The sequence below is a fragment of the Macrotis lagotis genome, chromosome 3 (assembly GCF_037893015.1).
Source record: "Macrotis lagotis isolate mMagLag1 chromosome 3, bilby.v1.9.chrom.fasta, whole genome shotgun sequence".
Taxonomy (NCBI): Eukaryota; Metazoa; Chordata; class Mammalia; order Peramelemorphia; family Peramelidae; genus Macrotis; species Macrotis lagotis.
Window position 1 is genome coordinate 288,251,122 of NC_133660.1, and position 24,855 is coordinate 288,275,976.

The 24,855-nt window shown below is 36.6% G+C and overlaps 1 protein-coding gene across 1 annotated transcript in view; it reads left to right on the forward strand.

The window, feature by feature from the left end:
* Nucleotides 1-24,244, forward strand: part of LOC141519420 (vomeronasal type-2 receptor 116-like) — a 28,831-nt gene extending 4,587 nt beyond the window's left edge. Inside the window, 5 exon segments of the mRNA XM_074231662.1 lie at nt 3,801-4,607; nt 11,334-11,552; nt 13,173-13,317; nt 20,096-20,726; nt 23,845-24,244. Coding sequence (XP_074087763.1) covers nt 3,801-4,607; nt 11,334-11,552; nt 13,173-13,317; nt 20,096-20,726; nt 23,845-24,121 — 2,079 coding nt within the window. The 3' untranslated portion in view covers nt 24,122-24,244.
* Nucleotides 24,245-24,855: the final 611 nt, after the last annotated feature.

Here is a 24,855-nt window from a genome sequence, read left to right on the forward strand (position 1 = left end):
AATGAGTAGTGTTGGATCTGCAATCAAATTCGAAATTCGAAATTCCAGATTTTTCGGGATGAGGTTGTCATTTTAAATAGGAGGTCTTTTAGAATCATTGTGTATCACTGTACTGCTGAAAAGAGATACATCTATCACAGTTGATCATCACACATTGTTGTCACATCACTCAGCATTAGGAAACAAGGGAGACAAATATCTATTAAAGGTTTCATTTCTCAAATATGTATAAAATTCAGTAAAATTTTCAAGTAGAAAGTTTTTTCATATCTGACATGCAAAGAAGGGGTCAGAGCTGTCTATAGTAATTTGAAAATTATGATAAATCATTTTAAATTGGAGAAATTCTGTAGAATGACACAAATGAGGAGTCACTTAACTTTTTTTTTAACATGTTCTTTAATTTATTTACACATTACTAAAATCTTCTTGTTGTAAGAGTAAACATAATACCACATCCCCCCACAAAAATATAAAACCTCATGGGAAATAAAGTGAAAAAAGGGGAAAAATATTATGTCTCTGTTCTGATACCATCAGCTCTGTCTTGAGTGAATTGCATTCTTGATCATAAATTCATGATAGAAGTTTCTTCCATGTTTTCCATAGTTGTTGATGCTGATTGTAATTTGCTCCATCTGTTCCTTCCTACCAACCACCATCTATTATATTTTCTCTTTCCTTTCACTCTGTCCCTCTTCTAAAATGTACTGTTAGGGCAGCTGTGTGCTACCGTGGGCAGAGCAGCAGCCTTGGGGCCAAGAAGCCCCAAGCCTACATCCCACCTCAGAGATCAGGCAACCACCTGACTCAATAGTCCCAGACAGGCCACCCAATCCCACCACCATGCGAAAAAAGAAAATGTGTTATATATGATTATCCTCTCCTGTCCACTGTGCCAACTAGATGCCCCCTAATTGTTTTTAAAAGCAGATCATTAGCAATTATAATTAGAAAAATATAATTAAAATTAAATGCAGTCCTTAAGCCTGTATAATTTAAGAACAGTATACCACTTCAGCATAATACTTTAGAAACATAAATTGATTATGGAAAGACAATTCCCTAAGAATACTGAAAGAAAACTGTGCAGCAAAACTTCTTAAAAGTACAGATTTGGGTTTTTGAAATTATCACTGTAATGAAGACTATCTGTCAATATCACTGACTGTCTCAGGTATAGAGACACAAAAATGTGCAGGTCACAGGAAAGTTAGATTTGTTTGGCCAATTTCCTTTCCAAAAATGAGATCAAAGATAATGTGTATTTTCAGTATTACTCAATATATTAATAAGACTTACGCATGAACTGAATCTTAATATTCAAATTTAATGTTTGGTTTTATTGGTTCTATTGTTTCCTAATTTCTTTTACTTGTGTGTCTTGTTTATTTTACTGTGGGTGGCCTATTATTTGATTTATTAGGCCTTCCACTGTTGGTGGCAAACTGATTTACTTTTATTTGATATATTTTCATGTTCCCTTAAGAACCAGGGAGTATGTGCTGTAGCTTATGTGGACTTCTAGTCACTGGCATGACCTATCAAATGTGACTTGGTTTGGGGTTATTTCTATTACCAACAGTTTTGTTGTTCTTACTGTTTATTTAAGCACATATTTCCTACACTTCATATTATTTTTTATAAAATCCTGCTACTGTTCCTGTCTTGTACACTGTCCTGTCATGTGTATGCTGCCTTGTATAGCGGTGTTCTCAGTTTTTACATCATAATATCTCAGGTCGTCTCAGGTACCCACATAGGAGAAAGTATACTTTGCATTTTTTATTTTATAAGTAATAATTTCAAATTCAAGTGCTACATGTCACTGCCTTCCCACGTCCACATTCCAGCAGGGCAACATTTGAGAGAGATTTACATATGCAACAATAAATAAATATTTCCATTTATGAAATCTTTCTCTAGAGGTAGATAAGATTTTTCTTCATCAGTCCTTCCTATGTGACTTCAATGTATGATTACTCAGAATCACTTAGTGACTCAATAATTGTATTTAGAATATGCTTGCATGGTATTCAATATACTCTTTGATTTAATCTTGTCCCTCTGCAGCATTTCATGGCAGTTTCTCCATTTTTTTTCACTAACATCAATTTGTTTGTTATTTCTTATACCTCAATAATCCAATGTATCACAATAATAAATCCAATATCACAAAAATAATCCAATATATCACAATTTATTCGTTTGTTCCCCATTGATGGACAACTATTCAATTTGAATTCTGTGCAATCCCAAAGACAGTGGCTGCAAATACTTTAGAATATATAAACTTGTTTCATTTGGTCATAATTACTTAAGAATGTACCAAATTAGTAGTATTCCTGGCTCAAATTGTACTGATTCTTTTATAGTTCTTTCAGTGTAATTTCCAGTAACTCCTCAAAATGGTCAGCTCACTTCACAATTCCACCAATTGTATATTAGTATCCTAATTTTTCCACTTCCTTCCCACATTCATTTTTATCAATTTGATAGGTAGGGGAAAGAATCTCAGAGTTGTTTTCATGTATATTTCTTCAATCAATAAAAGAAGATATATTCTTGGCATATGGAAATTAGGACTGTCCCCAAACTATTGATGAAGGAATTTGCTTTATGACTGGAGCTCTAAGACAGCATCATTTAAAATTCTACTGCTGAGGGCAAACTTACTATTATTGCTGGCCATATTCTGTATATTATAATCATAGATCTGAGCCTAAGAATAACTGGTTGTTACAAGTACATATGTCTCAAGCTCTCACTTTTCCACCAAGTGAGATGAAAGGTGTTAGAATGAAGCTTTATCCTCTGAATCAGTTGTCTGTGGGCTGGAGTGGAAGGGAAGAACAGTTCAGAAGGACATCTTCTTGGGCACCTTTATCAGGCTATTCTTTCTGACTTGGTGACTGGGGAATGACTTAAATTACATTTCTGCACAACATATTTTATCTTATTTCTTGAAAGTTGTGGAAGAAGGATAAACCAAAGACAGTATATAAAACTTTCTCTTGCATTTCTTTCTTCTGACACTAGTAGATTATTTCGGGTTCAGATCAGACATGTGTGTGCTCAGTGACTATAGAGGAGTGAATCATTCATTAATTAATAGTGTTCTCACTAATAGTGTAAAGCCAATCTTGGCAATAGATTTCAGTGTGAGATCTCCATCCCCATCTCGGATAGGGTTAGGACTAGAACAAATTTCCTCCTTGAACAAGCAGTAGGAAATAATTCTAAGTTTAAAGGAAATATTATTCTTTCTGGAATTATGTGAGGAATGGGAAATATGCCACCTAAAAACTGGATAAAGGAAATGGGGAGATGAGAAAGAGCAGGGATTTATCTAGGCACAAAAAAAATATCTAATAGTTGCATGAAGGAGACTCTAAGCATGTCCTCCTTAAATAAACACAGGAGAAATAGTAAGAAGTGAGTCATTATTCCAAAGAGGCTGATTAAGGTACAAAGTTAAATAATAAGATACTCATGCATAGCATGTCGTAAAAGTGAACTTTTTAGGAAGGGAGCTCAGATTTCCATCATTGGAAGCTTTCAAACACAGATTTAGTAATTGCTTGATGGAGGTATTGGAGAAGGGATTCTTCTTCAGCTAAAGTTTCAGAAATTCCTTCATATCAGTATCTTTCCTAAGAGTGTAATTGTGTGACATGAAACTATAAATTAAAATCAAAAGCTCTCATTTATTGCCTGTTCTGTGTAAGTGATTAATATATTTGTTTTTTGAACACAAATGACACAAATGACCATTCCAGTCTTCTTTATTTTTCTTTTAGATAAACTATGGTCCATTTGATCTTCTCCTGACTGATAAGCTCCAGTATCCATATATCTATCAGATGGGCAGCAAGGATTTCACTCTTCACCTTGCATTTGTCCAAATGATGCTACATTTTGGCTGGACCTGGGTAGGACTAATTCTTGCAGACACCATAAGAGGGGAAAGTTTCTTCAGGAATCTACAAGCAGAGATGGCCAGACATAGCCTCTGTGTGGGATTTATAGAAATAATTTCAAGCACATTTGACCTTTATTCGGGTGAAAAGTATAGCATCCTTTCTAGGACCATTGCATCATGATCCAATGTGATTTTTACCTATGGAGATTCAGCTTTCCTTCAGCATCTTTTAGTTACATTGGTTGAATATATCCTATATGGAAAGGTGTTGGTGACCACTTTTTCCTGGGAATTTTTTAGTGATCAACAGCCTGAACAGTTTATTAATTTACATTGAACAATAATACTTTCTCCTCCCCAGAAGGAGATTCCGTGTTTCATAGATTTTGTAGAAAGCCTGAATCAAAGTGTGATGTCTGAGAACATTTTTCTAAAAGCATTCTGGGAGGCAGTCTTTGGTTGCAAATTTTCAGAAAACAATAATCTAGATATGTTCATTCCTATTTGCCAAGAAGGTCTTTCCTTGGCTGATGTACAGGCTCCAGATTTTAATCTGATCATAAGAGAACTGAATTTTAATGTTTACAATGCAGTTTATATAGTTGCCTATGCTCTGCATGAGCTGTTCCAGTCTGAGCTAAGGGAGACATCAGAACTTGCAAAAAGCCCAGACCTCTCTTACAAGGTAAGATTTCTTTGTGACTTCTATGCTTAACAGAGTGTAAACCCAACCTCCTATTGTTAATTATCTGTTGTATGAAGGAAGCAGGAGTGGTGAGAGTCTGCAATAGTACGTTTTGTTTCCTACCATTGCTTCTGGTATGTTTCTTAGTTTGTGCTTATAAGGAATCCTGGTTAACAAAACCAATGAAATGATCTCCTAGAGGAGGCATTGATTTCAGCTGATACGGCAGCCATGGGGAAGTTGTTATTTTTACGCATCTCTCTGAGTTTTGGGAACTTCTTAAAGTCTCCTAAGACGTAGCAATGGTGTTGATGGGAGAGAAGCTATTCATAGTTTTAGAATCATTTGTGCACAGTTCCACATTGTTCTGCACATTGGTTCGATGAGTTCCCCCGCTGCACCATCAATGCATTGGTGTCCCAGATGAAGCATATCTCATTCAGTATTGATCATTTTCCTTTTTTGTCATCTTGTACAGTCTGATAGATGGGAAGTAGTCCCTCATACTAGTTTAAATTTACGTTTCCCTGATCAATAATGATTTCAAGCATTTTTTCATTTGATTAAAGATACCTTCACTTTCTTCATCTGATAACATACATTTTGACTATTTATAAGTAGGGGAATAATTTGAATTCTAATGAATTTGACTCAGTTCGTTCATGTTTTAGAAATGTGTCCTTTGTCAAGAACACTGTGTAAAAAAGACATTCCCACCATACTGATTCCTGTTTATTCATGGTTTCATTGTTTTTATTTGTGTAAGATCTTTTTAATTGATTGAAGTCAAAACTATTCATTTTGCATTTTATAATGGTATCCATATTTTCTTTAATCATTAGCTGCTACCATTTCCATATATCTGACAAAGATATTATTCCTTGAAACTCTAACTGTCTTAGCTTAATGTATCATGCTTTATGGCCAAATTCTGATCTCATTGGACCTTACAGTGGTATAGAGCATGAGATGTTGGTCTATGCCAAATGTCTGCCATATTATTTCCAGTTGTCCTAGAATTTTTTTTTTAAAGGAGTGAGTTCTTTTGTCAGTAGCTGGGGACTTTGGTTCTATTAAACATTTGATTGCTATAGCAATTTGCTATTCTTTCCTATCCAGGTAAACACTTCTGTTGCGCTACAACTCTATTATATATTCATTTTTTTCTCTTAATGTACTTATTCTTTTGTTCCTTTATATGAATTTAGCTGCTTTTTCTACCTTGATAAAATAATTATTTTGAAATATGACTAACCTGGTTCTAAACAAGGAATTAAATCTGGGCAAAATTATCATTTTTTCTATTAGCTCAGTCTAAGCATGAGCAATTGACACCTGTCCAGATATTTAGATATGATTTGATTTGTGCGATTATTGTTTTACACTTTTTTCACCTAGTCCCTGAGTCTGCCATTACTTTGAATGGAATTTCTCTTTGTATCCCTTGATGCTGACTCTTATTAGTTATATACAGAAGCGGTGATGACATTTGTCTTTATTATATATCCTGCAACTTTGGTGGAGTTTCTAATGTTTTCAAGGAACACTGTTAGATAATTTTCTAGGATTCTCTAAATAAACTGTCATATATGCAAAGAATGAGAGTTGTATTTCTTCATTACCTATTCTAATTGTCAATTTATTTTTCTTCTTTAGTGTTGAGGTTAACATTTCTAATGAATTATTGAATAAAAGTGGTGACAAAGATATCCTTGTTTCAAAACTGGTCTTATTGGGAATACTTCTAGCTTCTCCTCATTAGATATAATGATTGGATTTTAGATAGATTCTGTTTATTGTTTTAAGGAACACTCCATTTATTCCTACTCTAGTGTTTTGAAAGGAATGTGTGTTTTATTTTGGCAAAAGCTTTTTCAACATCTATTGAAATAATGATATGTTTTCTGTTAGACTTTTTAATTATGGTCAATGATTCTGGTAGTTTTAATAATATTGAGCCAACCCTGCCCTTCTTGTATAATTTGTACTTGATTATTGTGTATTATGCTTGTGAAAACATGCTGGAATCACAATGATAAAATTTTATTTAAAATTTTTGCACTCATATGCATTGTGGAAATTGGTCAGTAATTTTCTTTATCTGTTTGCCTCCTTCTGGCTTAGGTATCAGCATATTAATAGTTTCACAGAAGGAATTTAACAAAACTCCTCCATCACATTTTATTTCAAATAGCGTAAAAAAATTTGTTCCTTTGATATTTGGGAGAATTTGCTTGTCAATCCATCTTACAGGGGATATTTTTTACTTAAGGAGTTCATTGATGGCTTTTTCTATTTATTTTTCTGAGATGGGATATTTAAATATTTAATTTCCTCTTCTTTTAACCTTGGTAGTTGATTTTTAGTAAATATTTATCCCTTTCATTTAGTTATCAAATTTTTTGTCATACAGGTGGGCATTACACGTGGGCAAAACTTACCTATATCATTCCTTTTTTTCCTTCCTCATTGGTAATGAATTCAGCTTTTTCATTTTATATACTGGTAATTTGATTTTCTAATCAAATTAAACAAACTTTTATTTATCTTATTGTTTTTTGATAAATACCATCAGTTTCATTTATTATTTTAATAGCTTTTTTACTTTCAATTTTATTAATTTTATAATTTTCATAACTTGAAATTTGAGGAATTATTTGTTTTGTCTGTAGTTGTTTAGTCATGAACAATTCCTTGTAATCCTCTTTCTCTATTTTATTCATGGATGCACTTCAAGGTATAGAAGTTCCCTCAATAAATGCTTTGGCTGAATCTCACAAATTTTGGTATAATGTCTCATTGTTTTGAATGAAATTTCAATATTTTGATGATTTGATGCTTGAAACACTCAGTCTTTTAAATTAGATTATTTAGTTTCCAATAAATTTTAGGTCCATTTCTCTATGACCCTTTATTGCAAGTGAATTTATTGAATCATTTTCTAAAAAAGAATACATTTAATATTTCTTCCTTTGTGCATTTGGTCATGAGGTTTCAATGCCCTAATACAAGGTCAATTTTTGCGTAGGTGCCATGTGCCACAGAGAGAAGAAAAAGTATATTCCTATGAATCTGCATTCAATTTTCTCCAGAGTTCTATCATATCTGACTTTTCTTATATTCTATTCACCTCCTTAATTTCTTTCTTCTTTATGTTATGATTAGATTTATCTAATTCTGAGAGTCAGAGTTTAAGGACCCCTACCAGTATAGTTCTGATATATATGTCTTCCTGTAACTCATTTAGTTTCTCCCTAAGAATTTGGATGTTATCCCACTTAGTACACACATCTACTATTAAAATCACCTCATGGTCAATGGTACCTTTTAAGAGAATGTGCTTTCCTTACTTATCCCTTTGAATGAGATCTATTTTGCAATTTCTTTTTTTGAGGTAAGAGTTGCTACTGCTGCATTTTCACTTCAGGTGAAGCATAATATATTCTGCTCAGGGTTTTATCTCTACTCTGTGTGTGTCTCTCTGCTTCACATTTATGTCTTTTAGTAGCATATCATAGGTTTCTGGTATTTCATCTACTCTGCTATCTGCTTGCGTTGTTTGGGAGAGTTCACTTCCATTCATATTCACTATTATAATTATTAACTCTTTATTAACATCCACTCTACTCCCCCGTACTTGTACTTTTTTCCCCTCCCTTCATCCTTATTCCTCCTCGTCAGTGTTTTGCTTCTGCATGCCAGCTCCCTCAATCTGTTCCCCATCAAACAGCCACCCTCCATTTTTTCCCCTTTCCTTATTCCTTTCCACACTTTATCCCTTCTAATACTTAAAGTTAAAAATAACTTTCTGAACCAATTCAGTGTTTGTATCATTCATTCTTTAAGCCAAATCTTATGAGGGAAAGAATCAAATTGCCATTAGCCCCTCTCTTCTTCCCCTTTCCTACAATAGGTCATTTTGCCACTAGATGCGAATTAATTTACTGCATTCTGACTCTGCCTCCAATCTCATCACAATCCCTATTTTAATGTCTTCACTTTAAAAAATCATTCCATCAAAATTAACTTATGTCCATACTTTCAATCTAAGTACATTTCTTCTAAGAGAGTTATGATTCTCAAGAATTTTGAGATATAGGTATAAAACCAGTTTATAAGCCATTTTAATCTTATTGAATGGCAGTCTTTTTTTTCCTTCTCTTTACCTTTCATATATCTTTTGAGGCTTCTATATGAAAATATTTGTTTTTTTCAGGGGTGTGTGTCAGCTCTGGTCCTTTCTTCAGCAAATTTTAAAATCCACCTATTTCATTAACTATCCATCTTTCCCCCATAAAAGAGTGTGCTCAGCTTTGCTAGTAGCTTATTCCTAGGGCTAATTCAAATCCCCTTGACTTTCAGAATATCAGATACCAGGCCCTTCAATCCTTAACATTATGATAGGAAGGTCCTGTGTAATTCTGACTGTGGTTCTTCAGTATTTGAATTGCTTCATTGTGGTTGCATGCAGTATTTTCTCCTTTGTCTGAAACTTTTGAGTATCCTAAAGTTTTCCTGGGCAGTTTCATTTTGGATCCATAGAGGAGGTGAAAGGCAGATTCTTTCCATGACATTTTATCCTCTGATTCCAGGATATTGGGGCAGTTCTTTTTTTAAAAATTTCCATCCACATGCATATGTAGACTTTTTAGGTTTTAATGAGGTTTTAATTCTAGCTATAAATTTTTTAAGCTATAAATTTCCTTCCTCCCCCCTTCCCATCCCCCACCCTCAACTGTGATCAGGCAGGTTAACATTGGACACACATAATTTTGATAAAGGTTTACAGATTAGTTATTTTCAGTATGAGGAATTAGGATTAAGGGAAAGAGAAACATAAGAGATAACTTTGATAAAGTGCTCATCACATTCTGATGGTTTGAACTATTTTGCTTTTTATTTTGTTTTTTTTTTTTTCATTCCTCTGGATAGAGGTAACATTGTCTTTGGCTGCTCTATGGTTGTTTTAGCACTCTGAACTGCTGAGAGGAGCTGCTTCTATCAAATTCATTCACCTCACAATGTTGTTGTTAATGTGTACATTGTTTTCTAATTTCTATTCCCTTCACTCAGCATCACATCCCTTAAGTCATTTCATGCTCCTCTAGAGTCTGACCATTCATGGTTTCTTATATAACAGTAGTATTCCATTGTATTCATGTACCATAACTTGTTTAGCCATTCTCCAGCTGATGTGTATCCCCTCAATCTCTAATTCTTTGCTACTACAAAAAAGAGCTACTATCCATATTGTGGAATAAGTAGGAATTTCTATTTTAAAAATAATTTCTTCTGGATTTTGACCTAGAATTGGAATCCCTGGATCAAAGGGTATGAACAACTTTGTTGCTCTTTGGGCATAGTTCCATATTAATATCCAGAAAGGTTGTATTCATTTAAAACTCCCCTAGAAATGCATCAATGTCACAATCCACACACAATCTCCCCTACATTGTTCATTTTCCCTTTTTCTCATCTTCACCAATCTGGTAGGTGTGAGGTGATACCTCTTTATTGTTTTACTTTGCATTTCTCTAATCAATAAGGATTTGTGGTATTTTTTCACAGAATTACACATAACTTTAATTTATTCATTTGAAAACTCTCTTTTGTATATACTATGACTATTTATCAGTTGGAGAAGTCAGGGAAGTTCTTGATAATTTTCTGTGAAATGGAGTCCAAGTCCCTTTTTTGATCATGGCTTTCAGATAGTACAATTATTTTTAAATTATCTATCTTGTATCATTTTTCCATATCAGTAAGTTTACCAATAAGTTATTTTGCATTTACTTATATTTTGTTCATTTTTGTTTAATAGATTCTTCATTTATGAGGAAATGATTATCTTTAGTTAATCCAACTATTTTCCTCTTTGTTGTTCATCTTGGCTTTGCATTTCCTGTATTATTTGATCAATTCTATTTTTAAAATAGCTGCTATTTTTTCTAATTGCTCAGTTGTATTTTTAATCATTTGTTTTCTTCTTTTAATTTTTGCATTAATTTTTGTTAATTTTCTCTTGCATTTCTTTCCACATTTTTTCCATTTGCTTTTAAATTCCTTTCTGAGCTCTTGGAAGAAGTCTTTCTGGGCTGGAGCCCAACCTCCTTTAGAGGTTCACATGTAACCACTTCTGCTCTTCTTTTCTGAGGTTGTATTTGACTCATTCTTCTCTCCAAGGTACCATTCAATGATTCCCATTCAGTGATTCGTGGTGTGGGTTTCTGTTCTGTGCCCTGCTCTCAACAATGATCTCCTGTGACAGACCTTGCTGGAAGATGTTCCCTTCTTTTAGCATTCTTTTGTGTATTCTGTCAATTCAAAATCTTTTAAGAGGCTTTATTTATGTAATTTCTGGGAAAAATGCCAAAGAGTTTATAACAGAACCTGGCTTCTCTCTGTCATCTTGAGTCATGGACAAAAGTTTTAGTAAAGAATTGAGTTTGCAAGTGATCCAAGACATTTGGAACATAAGGTGAAATGTCTTCTGAGGGAAGTTCAATACCTACAATTCCTTCCTTTCTGCTGATTCTGTGATTCTTTTGTTGTGTAAAGTTTGCAACAGATAATGAGAAAATAAGTGTAGAACTCTAAGTGGAGCTTAAGAAGAAAAAATAGAAAAAAAGAGAGAAAGTTAATTTATGATAGTGCCAAAATAATTTTATGTTGATAATCAAATCTGGGTTATAGGCATAAATACTTCTTCCCTTGTCCTTGCTTTAGCTCCACCATTTTCTGAAGTGCAAAGTTCCTGTGAGTAGTGCCAGTGATGAGCTATGTGGAGATGCAGTCACCAAGGATGTTGAGACATATGAGATCCTGAATTTTAAATCTTTTCCTAATGATATTGTGACACTGGTGAAAGTGGGTGAATTCATCCCTCATGGTCAGGGATTCAGGATTAATCAAGAATCCATTGAATGGCCAGGAGATTTCTCTCAGGTAAGGGGACAAGTAATAATGTGAGTTTTATCATTTTGCCTTTTTAGAATCCTGCACAGTGTTGTTTCTTTATTGGCACCAGGAAATTCCCCATCGACATTAGAAATGACTGTGAGAGGGAGCTAGTATCTAGTCACTTTTAATGCTCTGAGTAAGATGGAACTCTGATTTCCCTATTTTCAATCCTACTTTTAAAATATTTCGAAGTTGCAAAAAAGTTCTGAGTATTTCACGTTTAGAGAATTTTGAAATACATCAGTTGCATTTGCTCAAATTTGAAATATAACAAGGAATGCATAGTGGAGAAAAAATTTGCCAAATGGGACATATTACATGAAAATCTCTCCAAGTTTGGGAATTCTGCAATTATATAAAGATTTATCCTAAAATTTTACTCAGTTCTTTTTATAAAAATATCAACACAAAAATTTGTATTATCTTGGATAAATCAAATGTACATAAACTTCTGATGATGGGTAAATTATTAAAACATTTTATACTTATATACTTTTTAGAAAGTTATATATAAACTATTCAAATTATCATCTCTAATCTATTTTTCTCTTTTGATTTGTAAATAGTAATTCTTTTTGCATTAATTAAACATAATAAAATATAAAGAAATAAAGAAATAAAAAGATTTATCCTGTTTTCCTCTAAATATGATAACGATTTTAGAGACAAAATTTAAATTGTGGTAATATAAAACATGGGTCTATGCAGTTTCATTTGCCTATGTGATTTGATAATCCCACCCCAGTCTTCATAGTGGTCTCCAGTGGAGGCTAAAAATGTAAACAAACAAAGAATAGTCAATGGGATCACCTGATACTTACTTTGATTCAATTAATCCTGTTTACTGTCATTATTAGAGTTTATATTCTAGAAAGTCAGGATTCTCTAAAACTTTCAGGACTCTTTATGCAAATCCAAAACAACTGGAGTTTTGAGTGGAAGATTAAAAATATATTCCCCTTATGTAGTCAATGATTTATTTCAACTTTACCTGTTTAAAAATGGAGTGAAGTGGGGCAGCTAGGTGGTGCAGTAGATAGAGCACTGACCCTGGAGTCAGGAGTACCTGAGTTCAAATCTGGCCTCAGATACTTAATAATTACCTATCTGTGTGGTCTTAGGCAAGCCATTTAACCCTATTTGCCTGGCAAAAACCTAAAGCTAAGTAAATAAATAATTAAATAAACAAACAAACAAATAAATAAACAAACAAAAAATACATACATACGTACATACATACATAGATACTTACATACATCAATAAATAAAATAAAAAAATGGAGTGAAATTTAGAGATACACTGGTACTTTAGCTGTAGAAAAATATATAAGTCAGAAATAGACTAAAGATAGATTTAAAAAACTAACAAAATAATCTCAGGAAAAACAAGTGGTTTAATTTTGCCCAAGAGAGGATTTTATGCAGGTTAAGTGGGCAAAAGTCTCCATTGAAGAATAGATCAACCTTGCTCTGTTGAATTGCTAAACGTTTGTAATAAATGTCTTGCCTAGTAGAGAAATGAATTCCTTGTGGACTCAGCATATCTATCTTTCAACGCTTTTTCTTACAGCGACTTTTTCTCCCTTTCTATTGAGGGAAATGAAGATCCAGATTGCCATGTGCACCCCCAGCTGTGGTCCTGGATTCAAGAAGACCATTCTTGAAAGTAAGCCCATCTGCTGCTTTGACTGTGACCCGTGCTCTGAGGGACATATTTCCAACCAGACAGATGATTTCCTAAAGATGCACAGTACTGGGGTGGCTAGGAGGCATAGCGGATAAGGCACTGGCCTTGGAGTCAGGAGTACCTGGGTTCAAATCCGGGCTCAGACACTTAATAATCACCTAGCTGTGTGGCCTTGGGCAAGCCACTTAACCCCATTTGCCTTGCAAAAAACCTAAAAAAAAAAAAAAAGATGCACAATACTTCTCCCAGAATAAGAGACATACTATTTTTTAGGGGTTGGGGGAATCTTAACCTGTAGTGACTTTTACCTACCAAAACAATATTTGCTGAAATATAGTAATACTGTACTTATTCAATAATTTTCATTAACTGAACTTTTTTTTTTAGGGTTGTTTTTTTTGCAAGGCAAACAGGGTTAAGTGGCTTGCCCAAGGCCACACAACTAGGTGATTATTAAGTGTCTGAGATCGGATTTGAAGCCAGGTACTCCTGACTTCAGGGTCGGTGCCTTATCCGCTATGCCACCTAGCCACCCCCTCATTGAATTTTAAGATATTCCTGTAACTAATAGGAGCATCCCCTGCTTCCATTTAACAAAAATATATCCAATTAGAACCCAATAATATTTTGCTAATTTGGGATTTAATAATTCTTCCCTGCTTTTATAATGAACTCTAACCTCTGTATCTGCAAGAGAGCTTAATCTAATTTTCCCCTACAATTCCTAGCCCATAAGGGAAATATTAATAATCCAAAATATAAAATCTAAGCTTTACCTACGTACATTTGAATTTTGATTGAGGGTAGGAATGGGCATTTTGCTGGTGGAAGTATCTTCACTAAAATAATTTCTTCGCTGTTGCTGGGTTTTTTGGTTTGTTTCTTTAGGCAAATTTGTTTTCCTAGGGGTCAAACAAGATTTGCTCCAAAACAACGTATAAGGGTGGGACCAGGAAGACAGGCAGGAATTCACATAAGCTGTCCCGCAGACCACTTGAAATACCTTTAAAATGATGACTTTAACCAAGTTCTAGAGTGGCAGAACCCACAGAAAGACTGAATGAAAAAACTTTTCAGTCCAAGATTATTTTGGAGCTCCGTGGGAAGGGTCTATCAAACAGGGTTAGTACAGGCCCAAAGTACAGTGGAAGCCATCTCCAGCCATCCAGAACAGCTCACAAGTGCATCTCTAGGGGTGACTGAGTCTATGGCAATAACAGGGCAGTTTCCAGACCTTTCATTCCAGAGTTTTCAAAGGAAAATTTCATCAGGAGATCTCTGCCACACCAGAGTGAGAGCAGAACCCAGTCCATTGCAGGCTTCAGTGTAGACTCAGTTCTAGAACCAGCAGCCAAGTAAAAAAAAAGAAAAAAAGAATCAGGAGTACACCTGGGGAACAGTCAGGCAAGAAGTCAACTTGCAGCTGCTTCCAAAGCATTCAACCCATGGATTTTAAGGGGTTGGGGTAAAACTTCATAGGCTTCTTTTTTTTTCTATCCCCGAGGCACAACTGTGTTACTTTGCCCATTCTCATATCCGGGTCACTGTCTGGGGCCCTAGTCTCAGGGAAAGAAAATTTACTGCCATATGAGAAAAGGGACCCAGGGCAGAGTTTCCTGGAGAACCCTGGAGCAGAAGGATGTGCTCTGATCTTCCAACAGAGCATAGACCAGGAAAGCAGTTAGAATTACTCAAAGTCTTTGAAGGAATTGAGGTCCCTGGAAACACCTAAAAATACCCTCAAATGCTTGACAAAGTGCATCTTCCACACTCGAAGCTGATCCCCCACCTTAAGAAAAGAATTAAAACCAAGGCTTAAGAAATTAGCAAACAATAGAAGAAATAAATCTGACCATAGACAATTACATTGTCCCTATGACCAATGGAGGATAAAATTACACATTCAGAAGATAAGATCAAAATTTCTTTATACAAAGTGTTCAAGTAAAATAGGAATCAGACTCATGCTAAGAAAGAGTGCCAGAAGATTTCAAAAATTGAAGTGAGGGAAGTAGGGGAATAATTGTGAAGAGTATTTAGTCTGATACAGAATAATCCTGAAAATCAATTCAGCAAAGAAGCTACAACTAAATAGTAAAGAAAACATCATCAGAAAAGCCTGTTTGGGTCAAATGGAAAAAGTACTCCAAAGGACCAATGAGCAGGAGAATTTGTTCCAAAGCAGAATTGGCTAGATGGAAAAAAGTGACTCAAAATCTCCCTGAAGAAAACTATGCCTTCAAATGTAGAATGAAGCTAAGGGAAGTAAATCACTTTGTGGGAAATCAATAAACGATAATACAAAATGAACAGAATGAAAAAAATAGAAGAAAATGTAAGATCGCTGATTGGAAAAACTATTGACCTGGAAACCAGATACAAGAAAGAAAATTTAAAAATTATTATACTGCCTGAAAGTCATTAACAAAAAAGACCTTTTACTTCATTTTTCAAGAAATTCTCAATGAAAATTGCTTTGATTTCCAAAAAGCAAAGGGTAAAATAGGAATTTAAAGAATCCACTAATCAGCTACTGAAATAGATCTCAAAATGAGAACTGTCAGGAATACTATAGTGAAATTTCAAAGATTCCAAGTTAAGGAGAACATATTACATCCATTCGGGCAGAAATGATTCAATTATCTTGAATCTACAGTCAAATATTGCATGATTTAGTAGCTTCTACTTTAAGGACTTGTAAGGCTTGAAATGTAACATTCTGGAAGGCAAAAAAGACTTTGATCACAGCCAAGAGTCAACTCTTCAGTAAAATTAAACTTACTCTTTCAAGGGGAAAGTTGGACATTCGATGAATTAGTGAGTTTTCAAAATTACCTATTGAAATGACTAGAGATGACCAGAAAATATAATCTTCAAGCTCATGACTCAGCTGAAGCCTAGAGAGAGCAAATGGTAAAGACAAATTATGAAGGACTTAATGATATTGAACTTCTTTTGAAAATCATACTAATTGCTCATATGAACATCTCATTTATTCGGGCAGTTAGAAGGAGCCTATTTAGACAACACACATGAGCGAGTTGAGTTTGAATGTATAATACATTCAAAAGATGGAGTTGATAGACATGAAAGGAATGTATTGGGAGTTAAGGAAAGGAGAGTGAGAATATGGTAAGTTATTTCATATAAAATTGGCAAGGAGAAGCTTTTGCGATGGAATGGAAGGGGGGAATGTTAGTAGGAGTAAGAGAGAATTTATTCTCCTTGGAAGTGGCTCAGAGAGGAAATGAGATGCGCACACAGTTGGAAATAGAAATGTATCTTACCCAAGAAGAAAATAAGAGAGGAAAGGGATGATAGAAAAGTGACAAAGGGCTTGGAGGGGGCAGTGGTTAGTTGTTAGAAGAGAGGGAAGATCTAAGGAGTAGATAGTCAGATATATCACACATTTAGGGATGGAAAGAGCAAAATAAGGGAGAAAAGAGAGTCAATGGGGGTGGGGAGAAATAGAATGGAAGGAAATAAAGTTAGCAATAGCAACTGTGGGAAAAATGTTGAATCAATTTCTCTGATGGACTTAGGGTAAACAATATTTTCCATCCCACCACAATGTAAAATAATCTGACATCTTCCACATTCCTGTTCTCTCTGCAATTGGCATCCGGTGTCAAAGCTGATAGGTCTGGTCCAGATTTCTTAGATAATTGGCATACTAAATTTGAACTTATTGTTTTAGTGTCCTGTCTTCATCTGTTTGGTGACTTGCATTTTCCATTACAATATCTCCTTTCTTTAGTCTCTTGGAAACTTTCAGTTTTTAAGATGATGTCTACTATATCATTATTGTCAATCCAGGAGCATACACTATTTCTCCAGTCATTTATGTAGGCATTTAATTGCTTAAAGACTTTTTTTCATAATTAAATCAATAGGATTTTGTATAGTTCCAAGCACACTGTGATATTTTATGCACTTTGGAGTTATTTTAAATGAATTTCCATTCCTCTTATAACCTGTTGGATTTCTCCTTATGATTTTCTCAATTTTCTGATTTAATAAGATTGCAGATTCTTAGGTAAGTAAAACATTGTGTCAATAAAAATAGTGAAAATTTTCTCAGTTCTTTTATAAATTTCAAGCAAAACTAAAGGCAAATGAGGAGAAGAATGCCTTAAAAAGCAGAATTGGCCACAGGGAAAAGGAGATAAAAAAATCTCTCTGAAGAAAATAACTCCTTCAAATTCAGAATGGAACCAAAAGAAGCTGATGCCTTTGCAGGAAATCAAGAGGAAATAAAACTCTTCCAAAAGAGCTAAAAATTAGAATAATATATGAAATATCTCACTGGAAAGCAATCGAACTAAAAAACAGATTCAGAAGAATTAATTTAATTATTGGAATACCTGAAAGTCAGGACCAGGAAAAGAGCCTAGATTTTACTTTTCAAAAAAGAATACAGGTGATTGCTAGGAGATACAGTAGAGTCATGAGTACCGGAGTTCAAATCCAGCCTCAGGCACTTTATAATTATCTAGCTGTGTGACCTTGGGCAAGACACTTGATCCCCATTGCCTTGCAAAAAACCCCTAAAAATAGAAAAAAAAGAAAAATAATAGAGTAAAATTGTTCTGAGAACCTAGAAGCAGAGGATTAAATAGAAATTGAGGGAATTTACCGGTCACCTCCTGAAAGAGATCCCAAAAGAAAACTTCCAAGAATATTATAGCCTAATTCCTAAACTCCCAAGTCAAAGCGAAACTACTAACAAGCTGTCAGAAACAAACATTTCAGCTACCATAGCTCCATAGTGAGGATTACACAGGATCTGGCAGCATCTACATTAAGGGCTCATAGGAATTGGAAAATGATATTCCAGGAGGCAAAAGATCTTGGTTTACAACTGAGAATCATCTACCCAGCAACACTGAACAATGTCATTCAGGAGGAAAAGATGGACTTTTTTCTTTTTAGGTTTTTCAAGGCAAATAGGGTTAAGTGGCTTGCCCAAGGCCACACAACTAGGTAATTATTTAGTGTCTGAGACCAGATTTGAACCAAGGTACTCATGACTCCAGGGCTGGTGCTTTATCCACTGCGCCACCTAGCAGCCCCAAAAAGATGGACTTTCAATGAAACAGGGCTTTCAAGCTTTCCTATTGAGACAACTAGAGCTGAACAGAAAGTTTGATCTCCAAGTCCAGGACTCCAGTGTACCTTAGAGGGAGTGCATGAGAAGGACTAACTATGGGGAACTTAATAATATTGAACTGTTTGTATTCCTGCATGGGAAGAAGATACTGATAACTCATGTGAACTGTCACATTTATAAGAGCTGTTAGAAGGGGCATATATAGACTGGACATAGGATGGAGCAGAATCTAATGGTATAATATAGTAAAAAAGAGGGAGTCAATGGGTAATAAAGGAAAGTACTGGGAGGAAGGGAACAGAGATGAAGAAGAAGCTAAGAAATTTAACATAAGTGTCAAGAAAAGGATATTTCAATGGAGTAGAATGGGGCAAGGTGGGTTGATTGAGTGAGCCATCATTCTCATCATAAATGCCTCAAAGAGGAAATAACATACACACTTAATAAGGTGAGTAAATCTATCTTACCCTAGAGAGAAATGAGAAGAAAGGGCTGGGATAAGGGGAAATTGGGGGAGGGAAGTGGGGAATAGGTGATAGAAGAGAGAGAGGATGGATGGAGTCGGTACTCAGATTCAACGCATTTTTGGACAAGGTCAGGAAGAAAGGAAAGAGGGAATAGAATCAATGAGAGTGGGGAGGAATGGAGTGGAGGTACAGCTAGCAATAGCAACTGTGGGAAAAATATTGAAGCATCTTGTCTGGTGTATGTATGATAAAGAAGACAAATCACCCCAGGGACAGAGACATTAGAATCTGAGCACAGACTGAAGTAAATTTTTTGCCTCTCTCTCTATATTCTTGAGGTTTCTCAGCTTTATTTTAGGGGGAGCGTTACGTTTACACTTAGAACACATTTAATTTCCATCAATGCATAACATGGAAACAATATAAAGACTTACAGACTGCATTCTATGAGGGGTAGGGAAGGAAGGGATGGTGGTGGGGAAAATTGTAAAATTCCAAACTTTACAAAAATGATACGTAGATACTACTATTGTATATTATTGGAAAACAAATAAAATGTTAAATTACTGAAAAATAACACTCAGGGGGTTCTGAACTCCTAGGATCTCAGTTTCAGAATACCAAACTTGATGCTGACACCTAATTAGTTTAATCCCATCATAGTTTAGAAATTATTAGTGCAAGAGACCCACTAGCTTTACTTTACCTCAGTTGCTGTGTCTTTTAGGCATGCATTACCACACCAGGTAAATTAGCATTATTAGTATTAGAATTGCAATTATGTCAAGGTAAATTTAAAGATCTGTATTCCACAGTTATCAGAAGTGGTATTACTACACACAATACTTTATTCAACTGTCAAAGCAACCTTCCTAAAGTGAAGGACTGACAATGTAACCAACAATCCCTCCATCCAATAAACACCAAGGAAATTTTTTTTTCTAAAATGTGTCACCCAAGTGATCATTGTAAGAGACTTAATATTGGAAAGACTTATAGATAGTTAGATTTTTGTTTGTCAAACATTTGAAAGGTCATCAATATGCTTTCCAAATTATTGTATTCAAACGTGAAGATATGCAGATACTGAAATATGTGATTGTCTTTTACATCCTCTAAAATTCTTGTCCTTGTGACACAGAACATTGAACACAAAATGAGTCTGAGATCAATGTGGAATGTCTAACAGTGTGCCTTACTGAAGAAGAAAAGCTGATCAACATGGAATTTACTGAGATTTCTTTGTTTTTTCTTTTGGTTGCAGATGCAGAGCAGTGTCTGCAGTGCCCTGAAGAGCAGTACCCAAGTAAGGAGAAGGACAGATGCCTTGACAAGACTGTGACCTTTCTGGCCTATGAAGAACCTCTGGGCATGACTCTGGCCTGGGCAGCTCTCTGCTTCTCTCTGCTCACTGCTCTGATCCTGGGAGTCTTTGTGAAGCACAGGGACACCCCTATAGTCAAAGCCAATAACCGCAGTCTGAGCTACATTCTGCTCATCTCCCTCATCCTCGGCTTCCTCTGCTCCTTGCTCTTCATTGGCCATCCCAACTCCGCCACTTGTCTCCTGAGACAAAGCACATTTGCAGTTGTTTTTACAGTGGCCATAGCCTCCATTTTAGCTAAAACTATCACGGTGGTCCTGGCTTTTAGGGCCACACAGCCACGGAGCACACTCCAGAGGTGGCTGAGCCCCAAAGCATCTTATTCTCTCATTGTTATATGTTCTCTAATCCAAATATGTCTTTGTGTCATCTGGCTTGGGACATATCCCCCATTCCTTGAAATGGACAATGACTCTGAGCCTGGCTTCATTATCATTCAGTGTAATGCGGGCTCCATCCTTTCCTTCTACTGTGTGCTGGGCTATATGGCCTTGCTGGCCTTAGGGAGCTTCACCCTAGCTTTTTTTTTTATTTATTTTTTAATCTCATTTTGTACACATTTTTTTTACATTAATAAAATATACTTGTTTACAAGTAAACAGAATACCCCTCCCCCCATGAATATAGATAGACTTGTTTGGGCGAAAAAGTAAAGGGGAGAGAAGAAAAATTAAAATTAAAAAAAAATAATAGTAATAATTGTAGGTATGGCCAGTTGGCTCAATGGACAAAGCACCAGCCCTGGAGCCATGAGCACCTGAGTCCATATCCAGCATCATAAATCCAATAATCACCCAGCCATGTGACATGCAAGCCACCCGATCCCCACTGCCCTGCAAAAACCAAAAAGAAGTAAAAAAAAAAAGACCCAAAATAATATAAAATAGTAATAATAGTAGGGGTGGCTGGGCGGCAGAAAAAGCATTGGCTCTTGAGCCAGGAGCACCTGGCCAGGAGCACCAAAGATCACCCTGCTATGTGGCCCCAGGCAGGCCACTGAGCCCACTTGCCCTGCACCCTCCCCCAAATAATACTAACAAAAAATGTGCTTCAGTCTTTGTTCCAACACCATCAACTCTGTCGTGAATGGATCACATTCTTTATGATAAGTCCATCACAAAAGTTACTTCCATATTTTTCCAACGTTGCCATTGCTGATCGCAACTCCCTCCTTTCTTATTTCTCCACTACCATGTACTATATTTTTTCTCTCCTTTCACTCTGACTCTGCTGTAGGGTCGCTGAGTGGTGCAGCAGACAGATCCCTGGTCCTGGGGCCAAGAAGCCCCAAGCCCCCATACCACCCCTCAGGCCCAGAATCCACCTGGCCCCATGGTCCTGGGCAGGCCTTCCAATCCCAGGCCCTTGCAAGAAGTAAAACAGAAAATGTGTTATATCTGACCACTGTCCCCCCCATGGTCCATCCTCTCCTCCTTTATTCACATCCCCACCCCTTCCCCCTGCTCCCCCCTCCTTCTTACTCCAGATGCCTGTATCCCATTGAGTATATTTGCTGTTTCCTCTCCTAGCCATCTCTGATGAGAGCAAAGGTTCCTTCATTCCCCCTTGCCTCCCCCCTTCCATATCATTGCAATAGCTCATTGTAATAAAAAAAAATCGTATTCTGTGAAATATCTTGGACTATTCCCCCTCTCATTTTTCTTTCTCCCATTCCATTTCCATTTTTTTCCCTATTGACTCCATTTTTACACCATATTTTATCTTAGAATTCAGCTTTCTCCTGTGCTTCAACTATAAAAGTTCCCTCTACCTGCTCTACTAACTGAGATGGGTCATATGAATATTATCAGTATCATTTTTCTATACATGCAGTTCATCCTCATTAAGTCCCTCATATTTCCCCCCTCTCCTCCAATCTCCATGCTTCACCTGAGTCCTGTATCTGAAGATCAAACCTTCTGTTCAGCTCTGGCCATTCCAAAAGGAACCTTTGAAATTCCCCTGGTTCATGGAAAGTCCATCTTTTTCCCTGGAAGCGGACATTCAACCTTGCTGGGTAGTTCATTCTTGGCTGCATTCTAAGCTCTTTTGCCTTCCGGTATACTGTATTCCAAGCCCTACGAGCTTCCAATGTAGTTGCTGCTAAGTCCTGTGTGATCCTGACTGCAGCTCCACAATATTTGAACTGCGTCCTTCAGGCTGCTTGTAATATTTTCTCTTTGACTTGGGAGTTCTGGAACTTGGCTATAATATTCCTAGGGGTTGATTTTTTGGGATCTCTTTCTCTGGGGGATTGGTGGATTCTCTCCATTTCTATTTTTGCCCTCTGCTTCTAGAATATCAGGGCAATTTTCCTGTAGTAATTCTTTGAAAATGATGTCAAGGCTCTTTTCCTGATCATGACTTTCAGGTATTCCAATAATTTTCAAATTATCTTTTCTAAGTCTGTTTTCCATATCTTTTCAATGAGATATTTCACATTTTCTTCTAATTTTTCATTTTTTTGGTTTTGAAGTATTGATTCCTGATATCTGGTAAATTCATCAATCTCCCTGAATTCTATTCTTTGTCTGAAGGATTTGTTCTCCTCAGAGAGTTTTCTTATCTCTTTTTCCATCTGGCCAATTTTGCTTTTTAAAGCATTCTTCTCCACAATAACTTTTTGAACTGTTTTATCCATTTGACCAAAGCTGGTTTTTAGCATGCTATTTTCTTCAGCATTTTTTTGGATTTCCTTGACTATGCTACTGACTTCATTTTCATGTTTTTCCTTCATCTCTCTCACTTCTTTTCCCAGTTTTTCTTCCAACTCCCTCATTTGATTTTCAAAGTCTTTTTTTGAGCTCTGTTATAGCCTGAGACCAATTTCTGTTTTTCTTGGAGTCTTTAGAAGCAGGAGATTGTGCTTCCTCATCTTCAGACTGAGTATTTTGATCCTTCTTGGGCTCATTTACAAAATATTTCTCAATGGTCTTCCTCTTGTTTCTTTGCTTGTTCATTTTCCCAGCATAAGCCTGTTTTTTGGGGTGCTTCCTGAGCTTTTGGGACACTCCCACAAAGGTCTCAGTGTGTGAGGTTCTGTCCTCCCTCCTGGTCTGTGACAGGATCTGAATGTGGTCAGAGCCCCAGAGTCCTGTTCCAGGGGCAGAGGACGGAGCTCAGCAGTCTCTCTTCACTCGCCTCCCTCAGCTCAATGGGCTCATGCCCTGGGGGCTCCTGCTTACCAGCTCAGCCTGCTTTTGTTTCCCCATCTGGGCTGCCAAAAGACCCAGCTGCTCCCTGTGTGCCCTGAGGGCTGGGCTCCATGTGCTTGCTCTGGCAGAGGTCCCCCCACTGTTCCCCCACTTTGTGCCGGTGCTCCCCAGGGTGCAGCTCAGGAGACTCCTCTGCTGCTGTGAGCCGGGGCTCCCAGCATCCTGGGGCTGCCTCCAGGAGGCTGAAGTTCTTTGGCTCTGGCAGGCCACCCCTCTGGTGGGCCACCCCTCCAACCCGGGGGAGCAGAGCCTTTCTGCTCTTTTCCAGGTTACCTTGAGTAGGAGAACTGCCTCACTGGGTCCCTTTGTGGGTTCTGTCTCTTGAAAGTTTAGTTAGAGTCCTTAGCTGATGAGTTTTTATCAGAGAGCTCCTAAGACTCGATCCCTTCATATCGCCATCTTGGCTCTGCCCCCCACACTAGCTTTCTTGGCCAGGAATTTGCCAGATACTTTCAATGAAGCCAAGTTCCTCACATTCAGCATGCTTGTATTCTGTAGTGTCTGGATCTCCTTTCTGCCCACATATCAGAGCACCAAGGGCAAGGCCATGGTGGCCGTGGAGATCTTCTCCATCTTGGCCTCCAGTGCTGGGATTCTCGCCTTCATCTTTGCTCCCAAGTGCTATGTGATCCTTCTGAGGCCAGATAGGAATACCCTAGAGATGCTTAAAAAGAAAGCTTATATTTCCTGAAAAGTCAATTCTTTTCTAAATCTACATGATCAAAAATTCTTCTATGGCATTGAAATCAATATCATTCATGTCAGATATCCAACACCCTTCTCTGTCAAAAAAGTTAAGCTCATATCAAAAAGAACCACACTCCCTCAATGACCAGAGAAATATCAGAGTTCTAGGAATATCCTTATATTCCTTCACTTGAGACTCTTACTCTCAATTAGCTTGAGGTGAGAGCATCTTGAGTCTCTACCCTAAACTCTACCCAACTTAATTTTACCCCAGGTAATAACTCTCCTGTGAGTTTGCGTAGGGATTTAGGGCATCCAGAGTGAAATGAGGTTTCTTGTTCATACTGCTGAGGCAGTTGCTTTTTTTGTGAGGAGTGCTCACTTCCCATATAAGCCCTCAGCTTTTATCCTCTTGAAAATATAGAAAGGTCACAGCATAAAATGCAGTTCAAGTTTTTTCCTAAGTTTTCTTGTCAGATATCTAGGTACTAAGATTTCGGTGGACCACAGCTGGGGCTAGTGATCCTGTTATCTTCATTAAAGACACCTTTTCCCTCCTCTTATGAGGTTTGATTCATTTTAGATCTTGACATGACCAATAAGCCAGCATATGCACACAGTAGTTACTTAATAAATGCAGAATGACTAACTGTTGGACCCTAATGCCAAAGTTCCAGAGGTTTAAGAAGTAATAATTCAGGAAAGGAAAGAGAGTAGGGCAAAAAGATTGAGATAATA